The 26,827-nt window shown below is 37.8% G+C and overlaps 1 protein-coding gene across 2 annotated transcripts in view; it reads left to right on the top strand.

Annotated features, from left to right (window-relative positions):
* PCGF5 (polycomb group ring finger 5) overlaps window positions 1–26,827 on the top strand; it is a 70,043-nt gene that overhangs the window by 19,496 nt on the left and 23,720 nt on the right. For both annotated transcript variants that reach the window (XM_077779922.1, XM_077779915.1), the window contains exons 4-6: window positions 6,829–6,884; window positions 7,000–7,059; window positions 9,523–9,671. In XM_077779922.1, coding sequence (XP_077636048.1) covers window positions 6,829–6,884; window positions 7,000–7,059; window positions 9,523–9,671 — 265 coding nt within the window. The remainder of the gene's footprint in view (window positions 1–6,828; window positions 6,885–6,999; window positions 7,060–9,522; window positions 9,672–26,827) is intronic.

Genomic DNA, 26,827 nt, shown 5'->3' with positions numbered 1-26,827 from the left:
TTGAGAACCACTCTTCTACCGTAGTCTGTAGTCCTGAGCAGGGCTTCTCCTAGTTGGATTTAAATCAGTGCTTCCTAACCACCAGTGGTTTTGCCCCCGCCCCCACCCCAAGTGTACTTTTAGCAACATCTGGAGATGTTTTTGATTGTCAGGACTGGGTGGGTGCTGCTGGCATGTAGTAGGTAGAGGTTAGGGATGCTGGACACTACTGAGCATCCTCTGAGTCACAGCACAGCCTCCTCCCACACCGGTGAGTCAACCCAGAATTTCAGTGGTCTGGGGGTCAAGAAACCCTGATTTAAGTCACCAAGAAGAATGTGGCAAGCTCTTCTTCTAATATTTTTCCTGATGCTTTTATCAAAAAATGTGTCAAAAGTTGATTATTACCTACTCCATTTTAAAGTGTTGTGTTGGAAGAAAAATTAACTTTTGGTTTTGACTGTTAGCTACCCAAAGGACTCCAATCACCATTTAATCAAATGACTCCTGTAGCTAAAGTATGATAGCACATTTTTAAAAACTTTTTATTTGGAAATGATTGAAAACTTACAAAAAGTTCCCAAAATAAAAGTAGTACAAGGAACACTTGTACTCTCTTTACCCAGGTTAGTCTGTTGTGAACATTTTATGTCATTTGCTTTATTGTGTACATGCTTGCCTGCTCTGTTTTTTTCTGAACCATATGAGAGTAAGTTACACACCCCATGACCCCTTACCCATAATTACTTTAGTGTGTATTTGCTAAGACTAGAGATATGATCTTACATAACCACAGTATGCTTACGCTGGCATAATATTTTACTCTATCCTCCATATTCTAGTTTTGTCACTTTAATGATATCCTTTATAGTTTTTTTTCTCCTATCCCACTAAAAATATTCTACAAAGGAATAACTTCAAAGATGTAAACGCACAGAAATGATAAGAATGAGAACTTCAGTATTCTTGGCACCTAGGGATAATTCCTGGAACATAGTACGTTCTCAGTAAATGCTTTTCGAAGGGATGAGAAGTGATGGGAGCAAAAATGGAAATTGGAAAGCAGATTGATGGTAGTGATGGTCCAGCAGACCCAAGAGAACAAGTCTGCTGGGAGGTGGCAGGCAGAAGATCTTCACCAAAGCGTCCCCCAGCAGGCTTTCACTTATTGTTCCAAACTAGGTAACATGCGAACCTAGGTAAAGGAGTGGCATGGGGTCTAGGGGTGCCTTAGTAAATTCTCATCTATGCCTAAGGCTGGACCTATTGCTGCCAGAACATAATCTTATTTTGTTCGCAAGAAATAAGAGGGATCAAGTCTTCTTCAGTAGGTGACACTGTGTCTGCTACACAAGTGTCAGCAGATTTTTCTCCTACACACTTTCTCAGGAGACTGCTGGAGGATGTGCTGGAGCATAAACCGGGGAGGAAGGGAATCTAACACAAGAGGGAGACGAAGGGGTGTCGGCAGCTGTGCAGGAAGTCTCGACAAGTGTGTGTCAGTGCTGTGTGGTCTGCTAGCCATTAGCCACATGTGGCTGTTGAGCCCTTGTGATTTTGCTGGTACACCTGAGGAATGAATTTTAAATTTTATTTAAAGGAAACGCTGAAACAATATGAATGCTTTGACATTAAATAGAACCTTACTGTCAAGTAAGTTAAATTACTAAACAAGTGCATTGTTAAATATTTTAATGCATAAACCATATTAGAATTAATTTTACACGAACCACGTAAAATGCTTTTGTTGTGCCTACTAGACAATTTAAAATTACATATTTGAGTCACATTACATTTCTACTGGACATCACTGATACAGAAGGTAGAAGTAGGATGGAAAACTCTATGAGGAATTATTCATTCAAATATTTACTGAATGCCTCTGTGTTCAGGCATTATACTAGGTGCTTGAGGTCCATTAGTGGGCAAAATAGATCAAGATTTTTGCCCTTGTAGGATTAATATCTTAGTGGGGAGAGACAGACAACAAACTGTAATAAATAACTTATATGGTACATTAGAAAGTACAAAGGGGGAAATGGAGGAGGTGCTGCAGGTGAGGAAGATCAGGAGTGTGAGGGGAGGGACAGGTTACAATTTTAATTAAAATGGTGAGGGTAGGCCTTGTTGGGATGGTAAGCCTTGAGCAAAGAAGTATGGCCATGAGGGAGTTAGCCATGTATAAATGTAGGGAAAGCAGGCCTATTCCAGATAAAGGGAGAAGCCAGTGCAAAGGACCTAAGTCAGGAATGCTCCTGAAACTTGTTTGAGGAACAGCAAGGAGACCAGTGTGGCCAGAGAACAGTGAGCGAGGAAGAAAATAGTGGGAGATGAGGGCAGAGAGATAATGGGAGTCTGTCTAGGGGCCACATGGGCCACTGTAAAAAACATTATCTTTTTCTCTGAGTGAATGGGGAACCACTGCAAGGTTTGGGTTACAGGGTGGATGTGATCTGGCTTCATTTTAAATAATTTTGAAGACCATTTTGAGAATACACTGTACATCACAAGGCAAAGGTAGAAGCAGGGAGAGCAGTTAGAAGGCAATCACAGTGATCCAGGTAAGCGATGGTAGCAGCAGAGGGCACAAGAGGTGGTTATATCCTAGATATAGTTTGAATGGGGATCAGGAGGATTTGCTGGTGGATTAGATTTAGAGAATGAGAGAAAGAGTAGACCCTGACCTGAGATTCCTGACCTGAGCACCTGGAATAAGGGGGCCGTCACTAACTGGGACAGGGAAGACTAATGATGGAACAGCTTTGGGGGAGGAGTAGATAGGGAGTTTGGTTTGGGACATGTTGCGGGTTAATCACTTCAGAGAAGAGAGAAGATGGCAGGTGGAAATAAAAGTCTGTGATTCAAGGGAAATGTCTGGCTGGAGATAAATATTTGATAGTCTTCAGCATATAGAAGGTACTTAAACTGTGAGACAGGAGGAGATCACCTAAAGGGGTATAGATAGAGAAGCGTAGAGGACCAAGGATTGAGCCTTGGAGCATTCCAGTGTTGAGAGATCAGAGAGAGGAGGAGGAACCAGCAAAGGAAACTGAAAAGTTTCAGTCATTGACATAGAAGGAAAATCCAGGAGTGTGGCCTAGAAGCAAAGTGAAGAATGTATATCCAAGAAGAGGGAGTGATCATCTGTGTCAGATGTTGTTCCTGGGGCCAAGTAGGGTGAAGACAGAATCAATGGTCAGATTTAACAACTTGGAGGTCATCAGCCTTGACAAGAGCACTTCCAGTGGAGCCGTGAGGCAAAAGCCTAATTGGATTGTTTTAAGAGAGAAAGGGAGAACGGATAATTAGAAACCGTGAATGTGGACATCTCTTCCAAAGTTTTGTCACAAATGGGAGCAAAGAAATGGGATAGTAGCTGTTAGGGGGAAATACAGCCAAGAAGGTTTCTGTTTCATTTAATACAGAAAAAGAGATGGCATGTTTGAAGGGAATTGTCCACTAGATAGCAGAAATTTAATGTAGGAGAGTAGGGTGGAGGGAGAGGGTTGGTGAAACAATGTTCTTGGGTAGATGAGAGGGAATGGAATCTCCTAGTATAAGGGAGGAGACTGACTTTACATAGGAGCACTGACAGGTCACCTGTAGCAACAGGCAGGAGGGCAGAGTATATGTGGGTGCAGACAGTGTAGGTAGATAGGGCGGTCAAAGTCTGTGGAGGTTTTCCATTGAGGAGAAAATGTTTATCAGTCAAGAGTAAGGATAGAAAGGAGGGATGGAAAGGTTTGAGGAGAGAAAACACTGTGGATCCAGGAAACTGAGAGAATAAGTTGACTAGGGACGGGTAATAGGATTTCTAACAACTTTAAAAGCACGTTTGGATTGTAATTATGAATTTATAGGGCTGTGGTTGTGTTTTCTCCAGCCATGGATGGAGGCACAGAGTCGATGGGTAGTTGGATTCAGCCAGTGTTGTGGTTGTACCAAATAATTTTGAGCAAGTGAGAGAGGGACAGACAGGGGAATCGAAAGTACATGCAAAGGTGTGGTTTTAATGACTGACCTTGGAGTAAATTGGTCCTAAACTGGATAGGAGGTCAGAGGACATCAATTTGCTGAGGGAGGTCTCAGGAGAACAGAAGTAAAGCTAGCTGATTCCTGATCTGTTTGTGAACAGTGAGAACAAATTCTTTTAATAATTCGGGAATAGGTACTTAGAAAATGAAGAAAAGAATTACTAGCTTTAGAAAAAGAAAAAAGTTGAATGAGGCGATGTCTATAATCAGAGCACACTGTAAGTATTCATATTATTATAACAATGTAAACAACTGGTTATTAAACCAAAAAAAAATAGTAACAAGAGTATATCAGGAAGATGAGAGTAGTATATGTTTGGAGGAAAGAGGGCTGGCAAGATGATAGCAGAAAACTAAATCTTTATTTCTGATAAAAGTCAAAAGAGTCTAGACAGCAGAAAACGCATGGCTACCAGAAGAAACAGGTTGGATTTAAAAGTGTCTGCCTCCTCAGTAGTGAGAACCATAACTGGGAAGGGTGGCTCATCAAAATACTGTATTAAGTTTTATGGGGAAGTTTGATTTTTAAAGTGTGTGTGTGTGTATTTGTATAGTTATATATACGTATATATACACAGGTATATGTATATATAATAGATGTGTATATATCTGTGTGTGTATATATAATGTGTATATATTTACACATATATATAGTACCCAGATTAAAAAAAAAAATCAAACATACTACTTAAGTACTATTTCAATTAAATAGTGAACAAGTTAGTATTTGAATTAAGTCTTGAAAAATAAGGTGACATTGTTTGGGTTGGAGAGCAAGAAAAGAGTATATGAGCCAGGATGAAGAGCATGAGGGAGAAGAACAGATGGGAAATGACCAGACATTCTTAGGGATAACTGAGTAAGCCAGTTGGCTAGAGAAGAGAGACAGCAAGAGAATAGCACCGGTTACAATTTGTAGGTTGGACTCAACTTGTATAAACACTCAAAACCAGCTGGTGGGAAGAAATTAGTCCTTGAGCAGGCAGATAATGGTCAAGTTACTGCTTAAGAGTATGTCAACTTAAAGGGAAGTAGTTCTGTGTTGTCCTCCGAGTAGGGTGGTGATTGACAGAGTGGGGGCATGGATGGTATGGAAAGATTAGGTGGGAGAAGCAAGGAGAAGGTGCAGTCAGTGGGGCTTGGTGAGTAAATGTATGAATTTTGAGAGGGTGGGGGAAGGCTCAAATAATTCTTGCATTTTGAGCCTGTTTGGGAGAGCTATGGTATCATTTCTAAATTTAATTTTTAAAAAGTAAGACAATGAGAGAGGTATTCAGTATTTTGTTGAAGGGTAGATGAGACAGTCTTGACACTGATGGGCAAAAGGAGGTGCTTGAGATAGTCAACATCAATTAGAAATATGGAAATTGTGCTCAGCAGAGAAGTGTAATGTATATGTATTTATGTTTGTGTATTCACATACACACACATGCACATACAATCTGCCTGGATGTTAGCTTTCAAGCCACAAAGTGGATGTGATCATCAGGGCATGCAGTCTGTAGATGAGGTCAGGTGTGCACAGCAATGAAGAATCGTCAAATTGTGAGGTAGTTGGAAAAAGAAGAGTACATAGGGACAAAGAGAAGTAGAGAGAAAAAAGGAAAACCAGAAAGAGGAATTTTCAAGGAGGCAGGATCAGGCAACATTATCAAACTGCTGTAGAGCAATACAGGAAAGAAAGGACTTTTAAAAACCATTTTTAAATTTTAGACTGTAATTCTAAAACAAGAATTTAACCTATTCAATATGGAAGTTATGGATGAGTTCAAGAGAGTAAAAGAAGCAAAACACAGAGTGTGGGTCAAAAATAACATTGATTATGCTTTCAGACTTTTCCAATTAGAAGAAAAGATTGAGAAGCTGCCAACAGCTTGAAAAGACCATAGGTTAAGCAAAGGTTTGGGGTTTTTTAGAAAAATGTGAGAAAATTGTACGTATTTGTACCTAGAAGAGCCATGCTGCTGAGCAGGGTTGAGGCGGTGGGGAGCAGAGGGGCTATGGGGGAACGGGGAGAGTGGAGAAACAGCTACAGAAAGGAGGCATTCACTCTCACCTGGCAGGAAAAGGAAACGGGAAAATGTCAAGATGAGTATTTACATGCCTTATCTAGGAAGATAGAGTGACTGAAAGATCTAAACTACTCAGAAGAAAGGAACAGACATCACTTCCATTACAGCAAAGAGCCAGAATTGTGGTAGAGAGTTTGAGAACAGGTGTATCAACTATGGCTGCATAACAAACCAGCCCTAACTTTCATGCTTAAAACATTAATAAAAGTGTTTGTTATTCCTCACAAACCTGTGTGGTTCATGGATGTAGGTGGTTCTTCTGGTCTTGGCTGGACTTACTCAGGAGACCACAGTGAACGACATCTTAGAATGGTGTCCCATCCTCCTGTCTTGTTCTCATGATGGCAGGACTCAGAGAGAGAGAGAGAGAGAGAGAGAGAGAGAGAGAGAACGCACAGAAGCATGGGGGCCCTCTTAAGGCTTTGGCTCGGAACCCAGCACAGTGTCACTTGTGCCACATTCTGTTGGCTTAAGCACATTTCAAGCCTAGCCCATATTATTCTAGATGGGGAAATAGATGCCATCCTTTAATCAAAGGAGGAATTTCAAAGTCCTATTCAGAGGACTGTGGGAAAGGCTTGAAATGGGTGCACTCTGAATGCGGATGAGTTTGGTATAGTGGATGTGCTAAAATTGTGTGTGTCCTGTATTTTGTAATACATGTAAGATACAGCCTCAAACTCTTACATATTGGATTTTGGTATCTTCATTGTTAGTATATTCTCTTTTTTCCTCTTTGGAAGGTTGGATAATACATTAGAGGAAATTATATTTAAGCTGGTCCCTGGACTGCGAGAACGTAAGTTGCTTTTTGGCTTCTTGCAGATTTTTGTGTTTTATGAAGTCAACATTTCCATTAAAGATTTCATGATTGTTTCTGTTATTCTTATACTTCTTTTTTTCTTTTAAATTAGAAGAACTTGAGCGTGAATCTGAATTTTGGAAGAAAAATAAGCCTCAAGAAAATGGACAAGGTGACTTTCTCTTATTTTCTCTGATACAATCTCTCAAATTGGTTAGCTTTATGTAGCTTTGGTGAACTAATATCTCTTCAAATTCAAATTTATCCTATACAAAATTCATGTACCCCTTTCTTTACATTGTGAACCTTTTATATAAAATCATGAGATTTTATATACATGTATGTAAATGTGGAGTTATGCCAGATGAAGGTAATTGGAAATAGAGGAAATTGAGAAAGAGAAAACTGAAAACTGACTACTGATTATAGCAATATTTGCGGGAGAGCTGAAGGAAACTCTAATAGTCATAGTCAGCAACTAAACACAGAGGGGTTTTCTGTTTTGTTTATTTTATTTTAGTAGGAGAAGGAACCAAGGTGCAGCCGAGTGCCAAAATAGGGGGTCTTTCTATGCTCTAATAATCTGGAATAATATTTTATAGGTGGAACTCAGATGATACAAATTTATGTATTCTGGGATTTGAAAAATATTTCTAGTCGCTTATGGGGATTTTCTCCATCACTTATGCTGAGTGTCCAAGTTTCTCTTCTGGGTCCCAGGAGACTCAGCCATCAGTAATTTTTAATAATAATTTCAGCAAAATAGCAAACATTACTGGGCAGAAAAAGGACTTTTAGTATGTGTAATTCACACAAAGGGGAAAATAAATTCAACATACCTGAAATTAAAAGGAACTAGTATCCTTTTCCCATTGTTATCTAATATGATATTTATCATATCTATATGATGTGTTCCTAATATGAAATACCACTGAAATCTTTTAAGGATATGTGTATGGTTTTATAGGCTCATTGTGAGCTCAGTCTCCTACCCTTGGTTTTCTCTTAAGATCATAGGATTGTCAATTATACATCATTAATATAGGTGAGGAAATGCTCTTTTTCTTTTCATCTGTAAACTGAGGATCATAGTTTTATTAACTATTCAAGGCTGGCTTCCAGTAGCAGGGGAGCTTTGAGAAGAGTTTTAAGTGACTGGAATAAAGTAGTAAGGGATTATTTTTTATCTGTAACAACAAAATGGGCAAAGAAGCCAAGTCAGACCAAAAAAAAAAAAAAAAAAATGACTTCACGAAAGGCTTTGTTTTACCAAGTGTAAATTGCAGGTTAGACAGTCATGCTCTAATAAAAGTACAAATAATTTAAAGTTGACTAAATGTTCCAATTTTTGACTATCTTTTCAAGAGGGCAGGAACCCAAGGGATTGTCATCAGAAGCTACATAGTAGGTTTAGTCCATGGTTATGTGTATCTCCTAAGACTCACAGTGGACTACAACCTACTGTGTGTGTAACTCCCTTTACCCATATCTCTCTCTTTTCAAATATTTTTATAATGTTTGCTCTTTAGTTTGGGTAGAGAATTTGGATATTTTCTTGAGGCCTGGGAGATTGGTTCATAAAAACCTACCCTGTCTATGTGGGCTCCACAAAAATATGTAGAAGAAAGAATGCAGAAGAAGGAGAATCGCCTGCTCTTGATGAAACTGTAATGCTTTTTACTAGTCATTAAAGAGGAGCTAGCCTGTCATTTTGTTTTCTGGGATTTTCTATACTGTGATGATGCTTGACTGGCTAGTTCTTTCAAGTTTCAGCTTAGAGATACTTTATCTAGAAATCTTCCCTGAATCTCTGCTTTACCCCAGAGTTTGGATTTATTACCTCTTATATGTTCCCACATAGTCTATTTTTACCTCTTCCATCAAAGTCCTTAACATATTTTTCTATCTGTCCGTTTTCCTTACTTGCCTGTATCTCCTCCTGTACCTTGACCACTGTGAGGGTCAGGATGATAACACTCTGGTTTCAGTATTCCCTCAAGCCTAGCACAATGCATATCCAACAGAGTTAAAGGGACTCCATAAATAAATGAATCAGCACATGGAGTTGCATTATATGTAGGCTGCATGTATTTCTTAAGTTAAATATATTTGTATATAACATAATGTATGCTATTCAGACTTCCTTAAAAAGGTTTTTTAATGTTACATAGCTACATACATGTTTAAAAAGCTAATTCATTTCACTAGCTGATTTTATGAATATCTAATAATTTGAAATAGTGAGAAACAATATTTTATATTTTGAAAAGTGTACTTAGTTTCAAATTTGAGTGTATATAGAAGTTGGAATATTTTTATGTCCTGTCTACTTTCTAAGTGATCTAATCCCTAATTGTGATCATTTTTGTGGCCAGATATAGCTAGTCCTGAATCTTTCATTTGGATGTCCCAGTGAGTCTAGAAATTTTAGGCTAAGTTAATGAGTCACTGATGGCTTTTTAAAAATATCTCCCTTGTTGAATTGTTGGAGTATTTTAAAGATATTAAAATTTTTAGTTATTCTTCAATCAAAAACTAAGAAATTTTTGTTTTGATGACTTTGATTTTTGTTTTATGCTGTTAACTTTAAAATCAACTGAGTTTCATCTAACTCAGTTTTGTTTAAATGATACAGATGATACTTCAAAAGTTGACAAACCTAAAGTAGATGAAGAAGGTGATGAAAATCAAGATGATAAAGACTATCACAGAAGTGACCCACAAATTGCTATATGTCTAGATTGTTTACGAAATAATGGACAGTCGGGAGACAATGTAGTAAAGGTGAGTAGATAGCAAAGTTATATTTTTTATAATCATTTCATAGTAAACCTTTGATAATTTGTTGATGAATTTAGCTGGTGTTTGCTTTCAAGATGTTTATTTATATAATCAAGTAGATTGTCATTCTCTGACAGTCCCATAGTTAAGTGACCACACAATTGCTTACTCCAGCCCCCACAACTGAACAGTCCTGGGCCAATGCCACCACCTAGTGGCTGATTCCAAGAATCATGCCTCTTTTCTCTGTTACCTCCTTTTATACTTTTGTTGGGAGTTCATATACATTGTTTCTCCCTTCTTACGTGTAGTAACCAATTCAGACTCACTCATTACATCATGGGCAGTGTCTCCAACTCTTTCCATCATACCCTCCTCATTTTCCTATTTTTCTGTTTTTATTTGCAACTCAAAAAGCTACCCATGACATGACTAATATATTTTATACATAATTTAATTAGTTTTGAAGTAAAATTGGGAGTCATAAAGTGCCTGTGAACTTTTAAAGTCCATAAAGTCTCCCAGATATTTCCTGTAGAATCTTCAGTTCAAATTCTGTTTCTCCCTGTATCTGCTTATTCGAACTTTTTGTTAAGGATCTATATTCTGAAGAGTTTAAAACACCCTGTTCACTTTTCTTTATTTTCTTTGGTCTTTACATGGTGTTTTCAAAATATTTTCTGCTTTTTTTTTTTTTTATCGCAGGTCACTTCCCTTTTCATTACAAATGTTCACTGCTTTAACTCTTAAATAGATTTTTGTCAATTTGTCCTAGCAAACACCAGCAACTGAGAATATTGTTTTTCTCTTTATACTCCATGTTTTATTCAAATACCTATCTATATTCAGTGTCTCTTCTGTTCTTTTACTTGCTCTGTATAAATCTGGAGGTGAGTCAGTTGGATTTTTCACTAATCCATTTAATGGCATTTTCCTGTCAAAAAATTAAAAACAAACAATATGTAGGAGCATAGGGATTCAGTGAAGATAGAAGTGATAAGAAAAACAATTTTTCACTCAAAGAACTTTAGTCAGGACTTACACATGCAAACAAACAGTTATCATGAAATAACGGATTCACTTGGGATGGGCTGGGTGGACAAGGCATGTAATAAACAGCAGCAGGGTTTAGGGAAGTAGCAACTGGGCCTGTCTACCCTTCCAGGCTTCTCTGCTGTTCTCTCAGATCCTGGTGCGGCACTTTTTGCAAGTCTTTTTAATAACCTTACATTTCTCTCTTATTGCCACTCATTTCTGTAATCCTTTTTAAGAGATTCTTCTTAATAGTGATTGTGATCATCCTTTAGCTGTCTGACACATGTGTGTCTTGTCATGAAAATTGAGTCACTAGAAAAGCTGGATATCTTTTCATAAATAAACGTAAAGTCTACTTTCTGTAGAATTTCTAGTATGAAAGTTATAAAGCACTGAACTTTAGAAGTTCATCTGAAAAATTACCCCTTGCCTTGATATTCTTTTTTTGACAACTTTGACCCTTTGTCATTGCAGTTGACCTTTTATCCGTTTCACTCTTTCCTTTATAGAGTTTTCTTCATCCTTAGGCCTTCTATTCATAAAACAACTTTCATAGCTTATATGACATCTACTTTGCTACCCTGATTCCCACCTTTCTCTCTGGCCTTTCCTCCACTCTCTCTACTGGCACTACTTCTTCCGGTCTTCTTGATATATGTGAGTATCTCCTAAAATCCAGTCTTCCACTCAATTATGCTTTCTCTGGATTTATCCTAGGGGTTCACTACAATTTTCTGGGACTTCAACTCTGGAAAGAACTTTTAAATCCCCATTTCCAACCATGTCATCCTTCCCATGTTGAAGTATTAAGTCTCTAACTACTTTTAAATATTCCCGTTGAAAGTTTCACTAATATCTGAAACTTAGTATGTTTAAAGACAGATTCATTATACTTTCACCTAACTTCACTCCATTGCTATTTTTGTGCTAGGCATACAAGTTCAAAACCTTGGAGTCATCTTTGACTTTTTACTGTCTCCCTTCAACAAACCATAAGTCCTGCAAACTTTGTCTCATCTAGTGCTGCTCATCTTTTTTATAGATATTTTTTAAGCAGTCTTATCCATTGCTGAGCCTGTAGCCGGAAGGTATGGGCCAGAGTCCTGGCCAATATTAGGGTTAGATAGAAAATATTTCAGGCTCTATGAAACTCGCAGCAAAGGTACAAAAGAAGAGATGTTGCAACTGTTCAGCTTCCTTATTATAGCACTACAGCAGCCTTAGACAATAGTAAAATTTTACTACAAAAGTAGGTAATTTTTACTTGAGGTCTGTGGCCATAGTTTGCCACCTTCTGGCCTATAGAGTCAAGTTTTACTTATCTCTTATTATATCTATTAGTGAATCCTCCTCTCAAGAGAAATGATTGTTGCCCTGTATCTGACAAAGGATTTGCATCCAGAATATATAAAGGCTTACATTAAAAATTACTTGAAACCCTCTTGGACTCACAAATGCTTCCTTTTTTGGCACATTCTTGCCTCATTTCACCACTTTGCTATGTTTCTGTCAAGATCCAAGCAGAGATCGCCATTTTGTGATGCAGTTTTCAACCCTACTGAATCCCTTCTCTGAGATTCCATAGGGTTTTTGCATTTGTAACTCAGTCAGGTGGTTATTTATCAAGACAGCATTTATTGTGTTCCTGAAGGTACCAGGTACTGACACTTTTATCTTTTGATTATAGTTTTTCTTATCCTTCAAACTAGATTGTAAACCCCTTAAAGGCAAAGAAACCCTGTCTGTGTTTCTTGATAGCCTTCTCAGCCACCTCACTTCTGTGGTACTAGTAGGCTGTGATTTTCAAATCTGGGGGTGGTGTAGTTGTACGTACAGTTTATATAGTTTACCTGCTATTTTTGTAATTCCAGAAATCAAAGTCAGGAGCAGGAAGACGGTGAAAATAGTAGAGTAAGGACCTTCAAAAATTCACTCCTCTATAAAAGCAGTGAAAAAAAAAAAAAAAAACCTACCTCTCAAAGGCTTGCAGAAGTCCATGGAGCATTTATTCAAGAGAATGATATGAACAGTGAGCTTTGTGGCATTTTAACTTGCCTTAGTCCAGTACCCTGCTCTCCAGCTCTGGAGTAGCCTTGAAAAAGAACAGCCCACTTTTCCACTGCAGCCTCTCAGGCACCAAAGGGACAAAACAGGCGGAGCTCTTTCAAAGCCGAATTGCCAAATAAATAATTGTCATTATTTGACGTGTCTGGTGGTTCCTGGAGTACCCCACTTACAAGGCTCTCTATATTAGACCTGATGCGGAGCTTGCCCAGCAGGAAAAAACCTCTGTGAACTGGGAGGGGTGGGGCATTTTTCAGAACCCATTATAGACTAATACTTTAACTTTATGGCTGTCTGAGGTATAGCTAACATTTGGGGCAAACCATAGACAACCAAAAAGCTTAAAAGGAAAAGCTGGTGAATAGGAGGTCCATAGATATCAAAGTCTATAGGGGCTTTGAAAAGTCTTAACAGTCTACAATTCTAAGCATACAGGTAGGACTGTGTACATGCTCAAGAAAGACCTAAGTAGGCCTTAAGCTTTCACCTCTGGTCAACCTTGAGGCTCTGCACAGAGGCAGGATGTGAAGGACTAAGGCAGAGTTGTCAGCAACCTGGTTGGGTGTTGAAGGTGTGCCCCCAAGCAGTCCATTAGCAAAGACTGGGAGATTTACTGGTTCCAAGTATATAAGGAAATCTCTGTTCAATCACTAGCCAACCATTAGGTGGAAACTTAAGTGGCACATACTATAAAAAATACCAGGTTCACAGAATTAGCTTAGGAAAGTCCCTAAACAAAGAGAAACAGCAAGTTATAGCCACAGTAACAAACCCTAAGAGGCGGGTAGGAACCTGATTCCATTGTTGCCACATTATATTATGTGTCAAGTTTTCAACAAAAAATTATGAGACAAATAGAAATCAGGTATAGCGCATATATAGAAAAAGAAGTAGTCCATTGAAACTGTCCCTGAAGGGGCCTGGTTGGTTCAGTCAGTTGAGCATCTGACTTAATTTCGGCTCTGGTCATGAGCCTAGGGTCATAGAATCAAGCCCTGCATCAGGCTCCATGTGGAGTGTAGAGCCTGCTTAAGATTCTCTCTGTCTCTCTCAGCCCCTCTTCCCCACTCACACACACACACTCTCTACAATTAAAAAAAAAAAAGTTTGTCCCTGGAGAATTCCAGACATTGGACTTACTAGATACAGATTTTAAGTCATTCATTTTAAATGTGTACATAGAACTAAAGAAACCATCTATAAACATTTAAATCGAAGTATAAGAACAGAGCAGAGCTGAGGGCCAAACAGGATCCTGAGCTTATCATGTCCCACAGATACACCCCAAGACAGCTACTACATCGATTATAACTAACAACTCTAAAAATGACCTCAAGACTGGCAGAACAGACCTTCCATAGCTAGTCATAGAAAGCGGGCTACACCCAAAAGGGTAAATGGAGTAGAGATATCGTTGGGAACCATACTAACCACAAACAGGAGGGACATCAAAAGCACAGAGAAACCAGAGAATCAGACCCTTTACAAATCATCCCCAGCCCTGGGGACCCACACTGGGAAGATGAGTCCCTGTAATGGCTTTGAAAATAAGTGGGGCTTAATCCTAGGAGAGCCAGAGGGTGATAGGAAACCATGTCCCTACCCTTAGCGTGTTGGCTCTCTGAATAACTTGGCCTGAGACACAGCATAGCACACAGCATTCTGAAAAGCATTTGAGGTATATATGAAGGATATTTATTGACCAATCTTAGAAACTGTACCAAAAGAGGAGGGATCTGTAGAAGGTGCCATATTTCTTGCCCTCTCCCAGCCTAGACAGCTGGATGCTTGCGAAAGCCAGTCCTGACACTCTACATGTACCTTGCTAGCACCACAAGCCCCACCCCAGGACTCCCCTGCAGATTTGCACCACCCAGTATATTCACTTCTGCAGACATCCCTCTGAAGTGGCAACTTCCCTGCCATGCCCAACAGGCAGCCCCAGCCAGGACTGACACTGCTCCAGAGTGACTCCTGCCCCAGAGAGGGGAACATTTAACCCCACACACCAGCATACCCTTAGTTCCTGCAGCCGGGCCTTTTAGCTGGCTACCAAGGGACTAAGCCCTGCCCTTCAGTGCAACTGCAGCTGTTGCAGAAATTAACTGCAGATGGCTAGGCTGAGTACCAGCCCCACGTACCAATGCACCCATGGCAGCTGCAGCCAGGCTTCTTGAGTCAGCCATGCAGGAAGCAAGCTCTGCCCATCATTGCACCCACACCTTTCACCGTAGCTAAGCGAAGACAGCTATAGACTGTGTGCTGGCTTCACCCACCAGCAAGCCCATGGCAGCTTCAGCCAGACCTCTTAACAGCATGGGAACAGACCCTGCCCAGTGTGCCCACAGCAAGTGAAGTGGGTCGTTGTAGCCAGCTTCACTCACAAGCATGTCCGAAGCAGTCACAGCTCAGCCACAACAGAGAGGTGCATGTGGCCCACACAGGGACACCCCTGGAGCGCCTTGTTCTGGAGATCAGGGGTTATTGTGCTACAGGGCACCACAAGACCTCTTCTACACAAGGCCACTTATTTCAAGACCAGGAGGTGTAGCTGACTTAGCTAATATATAGAAACAGAGAGACAAAATGAGGAGACAGAGGACTATGTCCCAAGATAAAATCACAGAAGAGCTAAATGAAATGGAGATAAGCAACATGCCTATGAAGATTTCAAAATTATGGTCATAGAGGTACTCCTCAGACTTGAGAAAAGAGTGGAGGCACTCACTGAGAACTTTTTAACAAAGAGGTAGGTAAAAAAAAAAAAAAAAAACCTAGTCAGAGCTGAAGCATACAGTAACTGAAGCAAAGAATACACTCAAGAATTAACAGCAGGTTAGAGGGTGAAGAAGATGGATCAGCAATCTGAAAGGGGAATAGAAAGCAACCAAGCTGAAACACAAAAAGAAAAAATGATAAAAAGTTTAAGGGAAATTTGTAACACTATCAAGCGTAAAAACATTCACACTATAGAGATTCCAGAAGTAGGAGAGAGAAGAGGGCAGAAAATTTATTTGAAGAAATAATAGCTGAAAACTTGACTAATGTGGGGAAGGAAATAGACACCACATCTAGGAATTCTAGATAGTCCCTCACAAGGTGAACCCAAGGAAGTCCACACAATGACGGGTAATAATTAAAATGGGAAAAAGTAATGACAGAGAATCTTAGAAGTAGTGAAAAAACTGAGTTACATGCAAGGGAAACCCATTAAGAATATCAGCTGATTTTTCAGCAGAAATTTTGCAGGCCAGAAGAGAGTGGCATGATATGTTCAAAGTGCTAAAAGGAAAAAACATAAAACCTACAGCCAAGAATATTCTGGCAAATTTGTCATTCAGAAATGAGGGAGAGATAAGAGCTTTGCAGACAAAAAAAGTTAAAAGAGTTCATCATCACTAAACTAGCCTTATAAGAAATACTAAAGGAGACTCTTTAAGTGGAAAGAAAAAACCATAACTACAAATGAGAAAATTATGAAAACAGGAGGGCACCAGGTGGCTCAGGTGGTTCAGCGTATGACTCTTGATATCAGCTTAGGTCATGATCTTGCGGTCGGGATTGAGTCCTGCATCTGGCTCTGCACTGAGCATTGAGCCTGGTAGGATTATCTTCCCCCCTCCCCGCCCCTCAAAATAAATAAATAAACTTAAAAAAAAGGGGGCGGGGAATTATGAAAGGAAAAAAATCTCTCAGGTAAAAGTAAACATATATTAGAAGTAGTAGATACTTCTAGGCCAGTATGGAAGTTAAAACACAAAGTAATAAAATCAGTTATTCCTACAAAAATTAGTCAAGGGATACATAAAATAGAAAGATGTAAAATACATAAAATGTGCAGGAAGTAAAAATTTAGTGCCTAGAATGTGTTTAAACTTAAGAGATCATCAAGCTCATACGGGCTGCTACTGTACACATAGGATGTTATATATGAGCCAAATGTAACCACAAATCAAAAACCTATAATAGGTACACACAAAAATAAAGAGAAAAGAATCCAAGCAGAACACTAAAGAAAGCCATCAAACTACAAGACAGCAGAAGGAGAAAGGAACAGAGAAGAAATATAAAAGAACCAGAAAACAATTAACAAAATGGCAATAAGTATATACCTATCAATAATTACTTTAAATGTAAATGGACTAAATGCTTCACTCAAAAGTTGGTGGGTGACTGAATGGATTTAAAAAATGACCCATCTATATGATACCTACAAGAGACTCACTTCAGACCAAAAGTGAAGGGGTAGAATGAGATATCCCATGCAAATGGAAGCAAGGAAAAGAAAAGGGCAGGATGACAATACTTCTATCAGAGAAAATAGACTTTAAAACAAAGACTGTAGCAAGAGACAAAGAAGACCACTATAATGATAAAGGGATCAAGCCAATACAAGTATTTAACAATTATAACTATCTATGCACCAAACATAGGAGAACCTAAATGCATAAAGCAAATATTAAAAGACAAAGGGAGAAATTAAAATAATGCAGTAATAGCAGGGTACTTTAACATCACATTTAACATTGATCATCCAGACAGAAAATCAGCAAAGAAATATACTTTTGAATAACACACCAGACCAGATATATATAGAACTTAAGTTTAAGTATGGACCTAACAAATAATATACACAACATTCCACCCAAAAACAGAATATACATTTTTTTCAAGTGCACATGGAACATTCTTTAGGACAGACTGCATATTAGGCCACAAAACAAATGTCGGTAATTTTAAGACTAAAATCATATCAAGTATCTTTCTCAATCATAATGGTATGAAACTATCTTTCTTAAGTCTTCTATAGTTTTCAGAGTACAGATCTTTTGTCTCTTTAGATAGGTTTATTCCTAGGTATCTTACTGTTTTGGGTACAATTGTAAATGGGATTGATTCCTTGATTTCTTTTTCTGCTGCTTCATTATTGGTGTATAGAAATGCAACATATTTCTGCATATTGATTTTTATCCTGCAACTTTGCTGAATTCATGTGTTGTAGCAATATTTTGGTCAAGTCTTTAGGGTTTTCTAAATAGAGTATCATGTCGTTTGCAAATACTCGAAGTTTCACTTCTTGCCAGTTTCTATGCCTTTTATTTCTTTTTGTTTTCTGATTGCTTAAGGCTAGGATTTCCAGTACTATATTAAATAGTAACGATGGGAGTGGACAACCTTGTCTTGTTTCTGGCCATATGGGAAAGGCTCTCAGTTTTTCCCCATTGAAGATGGTATTAGCTGTGGGTCTTTCATATATGGCCTTCATTATGTTTAGGTATGTTCCATCTATCTCTATTTATTGAGGGTTTTTATCAAGAATGGATACTATACTTTGTCAGATGCTTTGTCTGGATCTATTGACAGAATCATATGGCTCTTATCCTTTCTTTTATTAATGAGATGTATCACATTGATTTGCAAATAATTGAACCAGCCCTGCAGCCCAGGATTAAATCCCACTTGCTCATGGTGAGTAATTCTTTTAATGTACTGTTGAATTCGATTTGCTAGGAACTTGTTGAGGATTCTTACCTACAACTTCATCAGGGATATTAGCCTAAAATTTTCCTTTCTAGTGAGATCTTTGTCTGGTTTTGGAATTAAGGTAATGCTGGCTGGCTTTGTAGAATGAGTTGGGAAGCTTTCCTTCCATTTCTATTTTTTTGGAACAGTTTGAGAAGAACAGGTTTTAACTCTTTTCTGAATGTCTGTAGAATTCCCTGGGGTAGCCGTCTGACCCAGAACTCTTGTTTTTTGAGAGATTTTTGATAACAAATAAAATTTCTTCACTAGTTACACATCTGTTCAAATTTTCTATGTCTTCCTGTTTCAGTTTTTGGTAGTTTGTGAGTTTCTAGGAATTTGTCCATTTCTTCCAGATTGCCTAGTTTGTTGGCATGTAATTTTTCATAGTATTTTCTTAAAATTGCATTTCTTTGGTGTTGGTTGTGATCTATCCTCTTTCATTTGTGATCTATTTGGGTCCTTTCTCTTTTCTTTTTGATAAGTCTGGCTAGGGGGTTATCAATTTTGTGAATTCTTTCAAAGAATCAGCTTTTAGTTTCACTGATCTGTTTGACTTTTTTCTATATTGTTTATTTCTGCTCTAATCTTTATTATTTCCCTTCTGCTGGTTTTAGGTTTATTTGCTGTTCGTTTTCTAGCTCCTTTAGGTGTAAAGTTAGATTGTGTATTTGAGACCTTTCTTGCTTCTTGACCTAGGCCTGAATTGCTATATACTTTCCTCTTAAGACTGCCTTTGGTTAATCCCAAAGGGTTTGGACTGTCAATGTTTTCATTTTCATTTGCCTTCATGTATTTTTTTATTTCTTCATTAATTTCCTGTTTAACCCATTAATTCTTTAGTGGGATGCTCTTTAACCTCCATGTATTTAAGGCCTTTCCAAATTTTTTCCTGTGGTTGACTTCAAGTTCATAACATTGTGATCTGAAAATATGCATGGTATGATTTCGATCTTTTTGTACCTGTTGAAGGCTGATTTGTGACCCAGTATGTGATCTGTTGTGAAGAATGTTCCATGTGCATTTGAGAAAAATGTGTATTCTGCTGCTCTAGAATGAAATGTTCCGAATGTACCTGTAAAGTCCATCCAGGCCAATGTGTCATTCATCGCCATTGTTTCCTTACTGCTTTTCTTCCTAGATGATCTGTCCGTTGCTGTATGTGGGGTGTTAAAGTCCCCTACTATTATTGTATTATTGAGTTTCTGGATGTTTGTTATTAACTGATTTGTATACTTTGAAGAGGACACAAAGAAATGGAAAAACATTCCATGCTCGTGGATTGGAAGAACATTGGAACATTGGAAGAACATAAAATGTTTATACTACCCAAAATAAACTACATATTTAATGCAGTGCCTATCAAAATACCACTAGTATTCTTCACAGAGCTAAATCAAAGAATCCTAAAATTTGTGTGGAACCACAAATGGCCCTGAATAGCCAAGCAGTCCTGAAAAAGAAAAAAACTGGAGGCATCATGATTCCACACTTCAAGCTGTATTACAAAGCTTGTATATATGTCTCAATGGCTGTAGTCATTGAGGCAATATGGTACTGGCACAAAAACAGTCATAGAGATCAACGGAACAGAAAACCCAGAAATGGACCCACAACTATATGGCCAACTCATCTTCAACAAAGCAAGAAAAAATATCCAATAGAAAATCGTTGCTTCAACAAATGGTGTTGGGAAAACTGAACAGCGACATGCAAAAGAGTGAAACTGGACCACTTTCTTACAACATACACAAAAATAAATTCAAAATGGATGAAAGACCTAAATGTGAGACAGGAAGCTATCAAAATCCTCGAGGAGAACACAGGCAGCAACTTATTTGACCTCAGCCAGGGCAACTTCTTACTAGACACACTGGGACTTGATCAAGATTAAAAACCTTCTGCACAGTGAAAGAAACATCAACAAAACTAAAAGACAGCCTACAGAATAGGAGAAGAAATTTGCAAACCACCTATCTGATAAAGGGTTGGTATCCAAACTCTATAAAGAACTTACCCAACTCAAAACCCAAAAAACGACCTCCTTAAGAAATAGGTAGAAGACATAAATAGACATTTTTCCAAAGATGACATCCAGATGGCTAATAGACACATGAAAATTTCACTTTTTAGGGAAATAAAACTAAAAACCACAATGAGATACCACCTCCCACATGTCAGAATGGCTAAAATTAACACAAGAACAACAAGTGTTGGCAAGGATGTGAGAAAAGGGGAACCTTCTTGCACTGCTGGTGGAAATGCAAACTGGGATGTAGCCATTCTGGAGAACAGTGTGGAGATTTCTCAGAAAACTAAAAATAGAACTAACCAACCATCCAGCAATTGCACTATTAAGTATTTTCCCAAAGGATACAAAATTCACAAAGGGGTACATGCACCCCAATATTTATAGCAGCATTATCAACAATAGCCAAACCATTATGGAGAGGGCCCATCAACTGATAAATGGATAAAGAAGACATGGCATATACATATGGCATATGTATACAAAGGAATATTACTCAGCCATAAAAAGAATGAAATCTTGCCATTTGCAATGACGTGGATGGAGTTAGAATATATTATGCTAAGCAAAATAAGTCAATCAGAGAAAGACAAATACACGATTTCACTCAAATGTGGAATTTAAGAAGCAAAACAGGTGAACATATGGGAAGGAAAGAGAAGAAAGGAAAACAGACCACAAGAGACTCTTAACAATACAGAACAAACTGAGGGTTGACATAGGGAAGAGAGTAGGAGATGGGCTAGAATGAGTCGATGGGTATTAAGGAGGGCACTTGTGATGAGCACTGGGTGTTGTGTGTTAAGTGATGAATCACTGAAATCTACTTCTGAAACCATTGCACTGTATATTAAAATATAAATAAAATATGAAAAAAAGGATTGCTCAAATTTAAAAAATGGTGTCAAACTAGAAACTAATCATAAGAAAAATACTGAGGGAAAAAACCCCACAAACACATGAAGGCTTAATAATATGCTACTAAGCAACCATTGGGTCATTAAATTACAGAGGAAATTTAAAAAAATACATGGAGACAAATGGAAAAACACAACTATTCAAAATTACTGGGATGCAGCAAAAGCGGTTCTAAGAGGGAAGTTTATAGGAATACAGGACTATCTCAAGAAACAAGAAAAATCTCAATCTAACCTTATACTTAAAGGAACTAGAAAAAGAACAAAGCCTTAAGTTAGCAAAGGAAGGAACTAATAAAGATTAGAGTGGAAGTAAATGAAATAGAGACAAAAAAAAATCAATAAAATCAAGAGCTGTTTCTTTGAAAAGATAAACAAAATTGGTAAACTTTTAGCTAGACTCATCAAGAAAAAAAGGTGAAGACTCATATATCAGAAATGAAAAAAGAGAAATAACAACACCACAGAAATAAAAGAATTATAAGAGAATACTATGAAAGAACCTATGCAAACAAATTGGGACAACCTAGGAAAAAAATGAATAAATTCCTAGAAACACACAGCCTTCCAAAACTGAATCAGGAGAAAATAGAAAATTTGAACGGATTGGTTAATAGTAACAAAATTGAGTCAGTAATCAAAAACCCAACAAACAAAAGTAAAGATCGGATGGTTTCAGAGGTGATTTCTACCAAGCATTTAAATTTTTTAAATAAATCTTTTAATGTTTATTTTTGAGAGCGAGAGAGAGAGCATAAGAGCGAGCATGAGTGAGGGAGGAGCAGAGAGCAAGGGGGACACAGATTTCAAAGCAGGCTCCAGACTCCGAGCTGTCAGCACAGAGCCCAACATACGGTTCAAACTCATGAACTGTGAGATCATGACCTGAGCTGAAGTCAGACCCTTCACTGACTGAGCCACCCAGGCACCCCAGATTCTACCATGCATTTAAAGAAGAGTTAATACCTTTTCTTCTCAAACTATTACCAAAAAATGGAAGAGGAAGGGAACCTTCAAAATTCATTCTACGAGGCCAGCATTACCCTGATACCAAAACCAGAAAAAGACACTACAAAAAAAAAAAAAGAAAAAGAAAAATTACAGTCCAGTATCCCTGATGAGCATAGATTTCAAATTCCTCAATAAAATATTAGCAAGCTGAATTCAGTGACACATTAAAAGCATCATTTACCACAGTCACGTGGGATTCCAGGGATAAAAGGGTGGATGAATATTGGCAAATCAGTGTGTTACATCACATTAACAAGAGGAAGGATAAAAACCATGATTATCTCATTAGATTTAGAAAAACCATTTGAGAAAAATACAACATTTGTTCATGATAAAAACTCCCAACAACGTGGATCTAGACAGAACATACTTCAAAACAAAAAGGCCATATATGAAAAACCCACAGCTAACATCATATTCAGTGATGAAAAGCAGAACTTTTCCTCTGAGATCAGGAACAAGACAAGGATGTCCCTCTCACCACTTTTATTCATCATTGTACTGGAAATCCTAGCTGAGCAATCAGACAAGAAAAAGAAACAAAAGGCATCCAAATTGATAAGGAAGAAATTAAACTCCTTACTTGCAAATGAATGATATTATATATGGAAAACCACCAGACAACTATAGAATATATGAATTCAGTAAAGTTGCAGAATATAAAATTAATATAAAGAAATCTGTTGCATTTCTGATCATGAATAACAAAGTAGCAGAAAGAGAAATTAGGAAAACAATCTCATTTACAGTTGTACCAGAAATAATAAATTATCTAGGGAATTTAAAGAGGTGAAAGACCTATACTCTGAAAACTAGAAGATACTGATGAAAGAAATTGAAGATAACACAAATGTAAAGATATTTTCATGGGTTAGAAGAATTAATATTGCTAAAACATCTGTACTACTCAAAGCGATCTACAGATTTAAATGTAATTACTATCAAAATACAAAAAGCATTTTTCACAGAACAAATAGGAACAAATAATCCTAAAATTTATATGAAACCACAAAAGATCTTGAATATCCAAAGCAATCTTAAAAATAACAAAGCAGGAGGCACCACAATCCCAGATTTCAGTATCTACTACAAAGCTGTGGTAATCAAAGCAGTGTGATACTGGCACAAAAACACACAGGGCAGTGGAACAGAATGGGAAGCTCAAATAACCCTGTACTAACATGGTCAATTAACCTACAACAAAAGGGGCAAGGATACACAATCAGGAAAAGACTCTTTTCAATAAATGGTGCCTAGAACACTGAACCGTTACATGCAAAAGAATACATTGGGCCACTTTATTACATTATGCACAAAAATAAACTCAAAATGGATTAAAGACTTAAATGTGAAATCAAAACCACACTGAGATACCACCTCATGCCAGTCAGAGTGGCTAAAATGAGCAAATCAGAGGACTCTAGATGCTGGCAAGGATGTGGAGAAACGGGCACCCTCCTACACTCTTGGTGGGAATGTAAACTGGTGCAGCCCCTCTGGAAAACAGTGTGAAGACTCCTCAAAAACNGATGAGCACTGGGTGTTATGTGGAAACTAATTTGACAATAAACTATTTGTAAAAAAAAAAAAATGATGATGTGGTTTATCTATACAATGGAATACTTCATGGCAATGAGAAAGAATGAAATCTGGCCATCTGTAGCAACATGGATGGACCTTGAGAGTATTATGCTGAGCGAAATAAGTCAGGCAGAGAAGGACAGCTACCATATGTTTGCACATATAGGAGGATTAGGAGGAACTTAACGAGGGACCATGGGGGAGAAGAAGGGGGAAAATAGTGGGGGAGAGGGAAGGAGGCAAACCATGAGAAACTCTTGAATGCCGAGAACAAACTGAGGGCAGATGGGGTGGGGGAAGGGAGAGAGGGTGATGGGCATGGAGGAGAGCACTTGTGGGAATGAGCACTGGGTGTTATATGGAAACCAACTTGATAATAAACTGTTTAAATTTTTAAAAAAAGACTTGAATGTGAGATCTGAAACCGTAAAACTCCGTGTTTTCTAAAAGAAAACATAGGCAGTAATATCTTGGACATCACGTTTGCAACATATTTGCAGATATGTCTCTTTGAGCAATGGGGGAAAAAACAAAAACTATTGGAACTACCCCAAAATAAAAAGCTTTGACACAGCAAAGGAAACTGCCAGCCAAACAAAAAGGCAACCTACCGAATAGAAGAAGATATTTGCAAATGATGTATCTGTTAGAAGTTTATATCCAAAATATATAAAGAACATAACACCAAACAATCCAGTTTTTAAAAATGGAGAGAGGACCTGGATAGACCTTTTTCCAAAGAAGACATAGAGATGGCCAACAGACATGTGAAAAAATATTCAACACTGTAATCATCAGAAAAATGCAAATCAAAACCACAATAACATATTACCTCTCACCCATTAGGATGGCTACTATCAAAAACAAAACAGAAAATACCAAGTGTTGGCGAGGATATAGAGACATTGGAACCCTTATGCACTAATAGTATCAAAAAGAGAAATATTTAGGAATATATTTTAGAAAGCATAAGGTTTATGTGTTGGAAACTGCAAAACATTAATAGAAATTAAGAAGGCCTAAGTAAGTGGGAATACATCCCATGTTCATGGCTGAAAAGACTTAATAATGTTAAGACAGCAGTCCTACTCAAATTGGGCAGATTTAATGAAAATCCTAACCAAAACTCTAGCTACTCTTTCTGCAGAAATGGACAAGCCGATCCTAGTCCCATTATAGAAATCCTAGGAACCTGGAATAGTTGAAACAGTCTTGAGAAACTACAACAAAGCTGGAGGACTCAAAGTCCCATTTTCAAAACTTGCTTCAAAGCTTCAGTAATCAAGGCAATATCGCACTGGAAAAGGGGTAGATATGTAGATCTGTGAAAAGAATTGAGGGTCAGAAATGAACACATGTATTGATAATGAATTTATTTTTGACTTGAGGGTCAAGATAACTCAAGGGGAAAGAATAGTCTTTTCAACAAATCGTGCTGGAACAATTTAATGTCCACATGCAAGAAATGAAGTTGGATCCCTACCTCGTATCATATATAGAAATTAACACAATATGGACCCATACCTAAATGTAATAGCTAAAACTGTAAAACTCATAGAAGAAACATAGAGATAAAATCTCATTAACTTGGATGTGACAGTAGATTCTTAAAAATGATAGCATCAGCAAAAGCATCAAAAAATAAATTAGGTTTTATCTAAAGTAAAACCTTTACTATTTAGAATATATAAAAACCTTACCCATTTTTTTAAAGTGGGCAAAGGATTTGAATAGACCTTTCTCCAAAGAAGATATACAAATGGTCAATGAACACATGAAAAGATGCTAACCATCATTAGTCATTAGGGCTATGCAAACCAAAATCACGGCATACCACTTTATACCCACGGGGATGCCTATGATTTTTTTTTTACACAAAGGAAAATAGTTTATAATCAACTATAAGCTACACTCAAATACTGATACATGCCACAACATGAATAAACCTTGAAAACATTATGCCAAGTGAAATAAGCCAGAAACAAAGGCCACATATTGTAAGATTTCATTGCTATGTAATGTCCAGAAAAGCCAGTCCAAAGTAGATTGGCTTTTGTCAGTTCTGGGGAGAAAGAATAGTGACTGCTAATGAGTAAATTTCCTATTGAGGTAATGAAATGCTCTGGAATTAGATAATGGTAATGGTGGCATAACCTCATGAATATATTACTAGTACTGAATTGTACATTTAAAAATTTTTTAATGTTTACTTTTGAGAGACAGAGCGGGAGGGGGGAGGGATGGAGAAAGAGGGAGACACAGAATCCGAAGCAGGCTCCAGGCTCTGAGCTGTCAGCACAGAGTTCAACAGAGGCTCAAACTCACAAATCGTATGATCATGGCCTGAGTGGAAATTGGATGCTCAACTGAGCCACCCACGTGCCCCCGAGTTATACATTTTAAATGGTGACTTTTATGGTATTTGAATTTCAATTTAAGAAAAAGTTAAAGTCGGGTGGTGCCTGGGTGGCTTAGTCAGTTAAGCGTCCGACTCTCCGTTTCAGCTCTGGTCACCATCTCACAGTTCGTGAGTTCAGGCCCTGCATCACGCTCTGTGCTGGCAGTGCAGAGCCTGCTTGGGATTCTCTCTCTTTCCCTCTCTCTCTCCCCCCACTCTCCTGCCCACACCCTCTTTGTCTCTCTCAAACCTTAAAAAGTTTTAAAAAAATATATATCCATCACCACACCTAGGTACAAATTTTTTAAAAAGTCAAAGGCAAGCTTGATAACTGTTTTAGCTAGTGAAGATACTAGCCATACCATTCTGAAGATGAGAGAAAAAACAGGGGTTTGGGTTTAAAAAGAAACAAAAATAATAAACTCAAATAATCATTATCATAAGAACTAGAATTTGTTTAACTGTATCCTACAGCTGGAAGCCCATATAACTGGTGATATTGACCACTAGCTGATTTCAAATCTAATCTCTTAACTCTTCTAAAAAAAGGAATAAAAAAAAGTGAAAATGCCTCTAGGGTTACCACCTTAGAAGCAGAATA

Source organism: Crocuta crocuta, unplaced genomic scaffold (assembly GCF_008692635.1).
Source record: "Crocuta crocuta isolate KB4526 unplaced genomic scaffold, BGI_CrCroc_1.0 scaffold170, whole genome shotgun sequence".
NCBI lineage: Eukaryota > Metazoa > Chordata > Mammalia > Carnivora > Hyaenidae > Crocuta > Crocuta crocuta.
The sequence above is the reverse complement of the archived record's forward strand: the minus strand, read 5'-3'. Positions and strand labels throughout refer to the sequence as shown.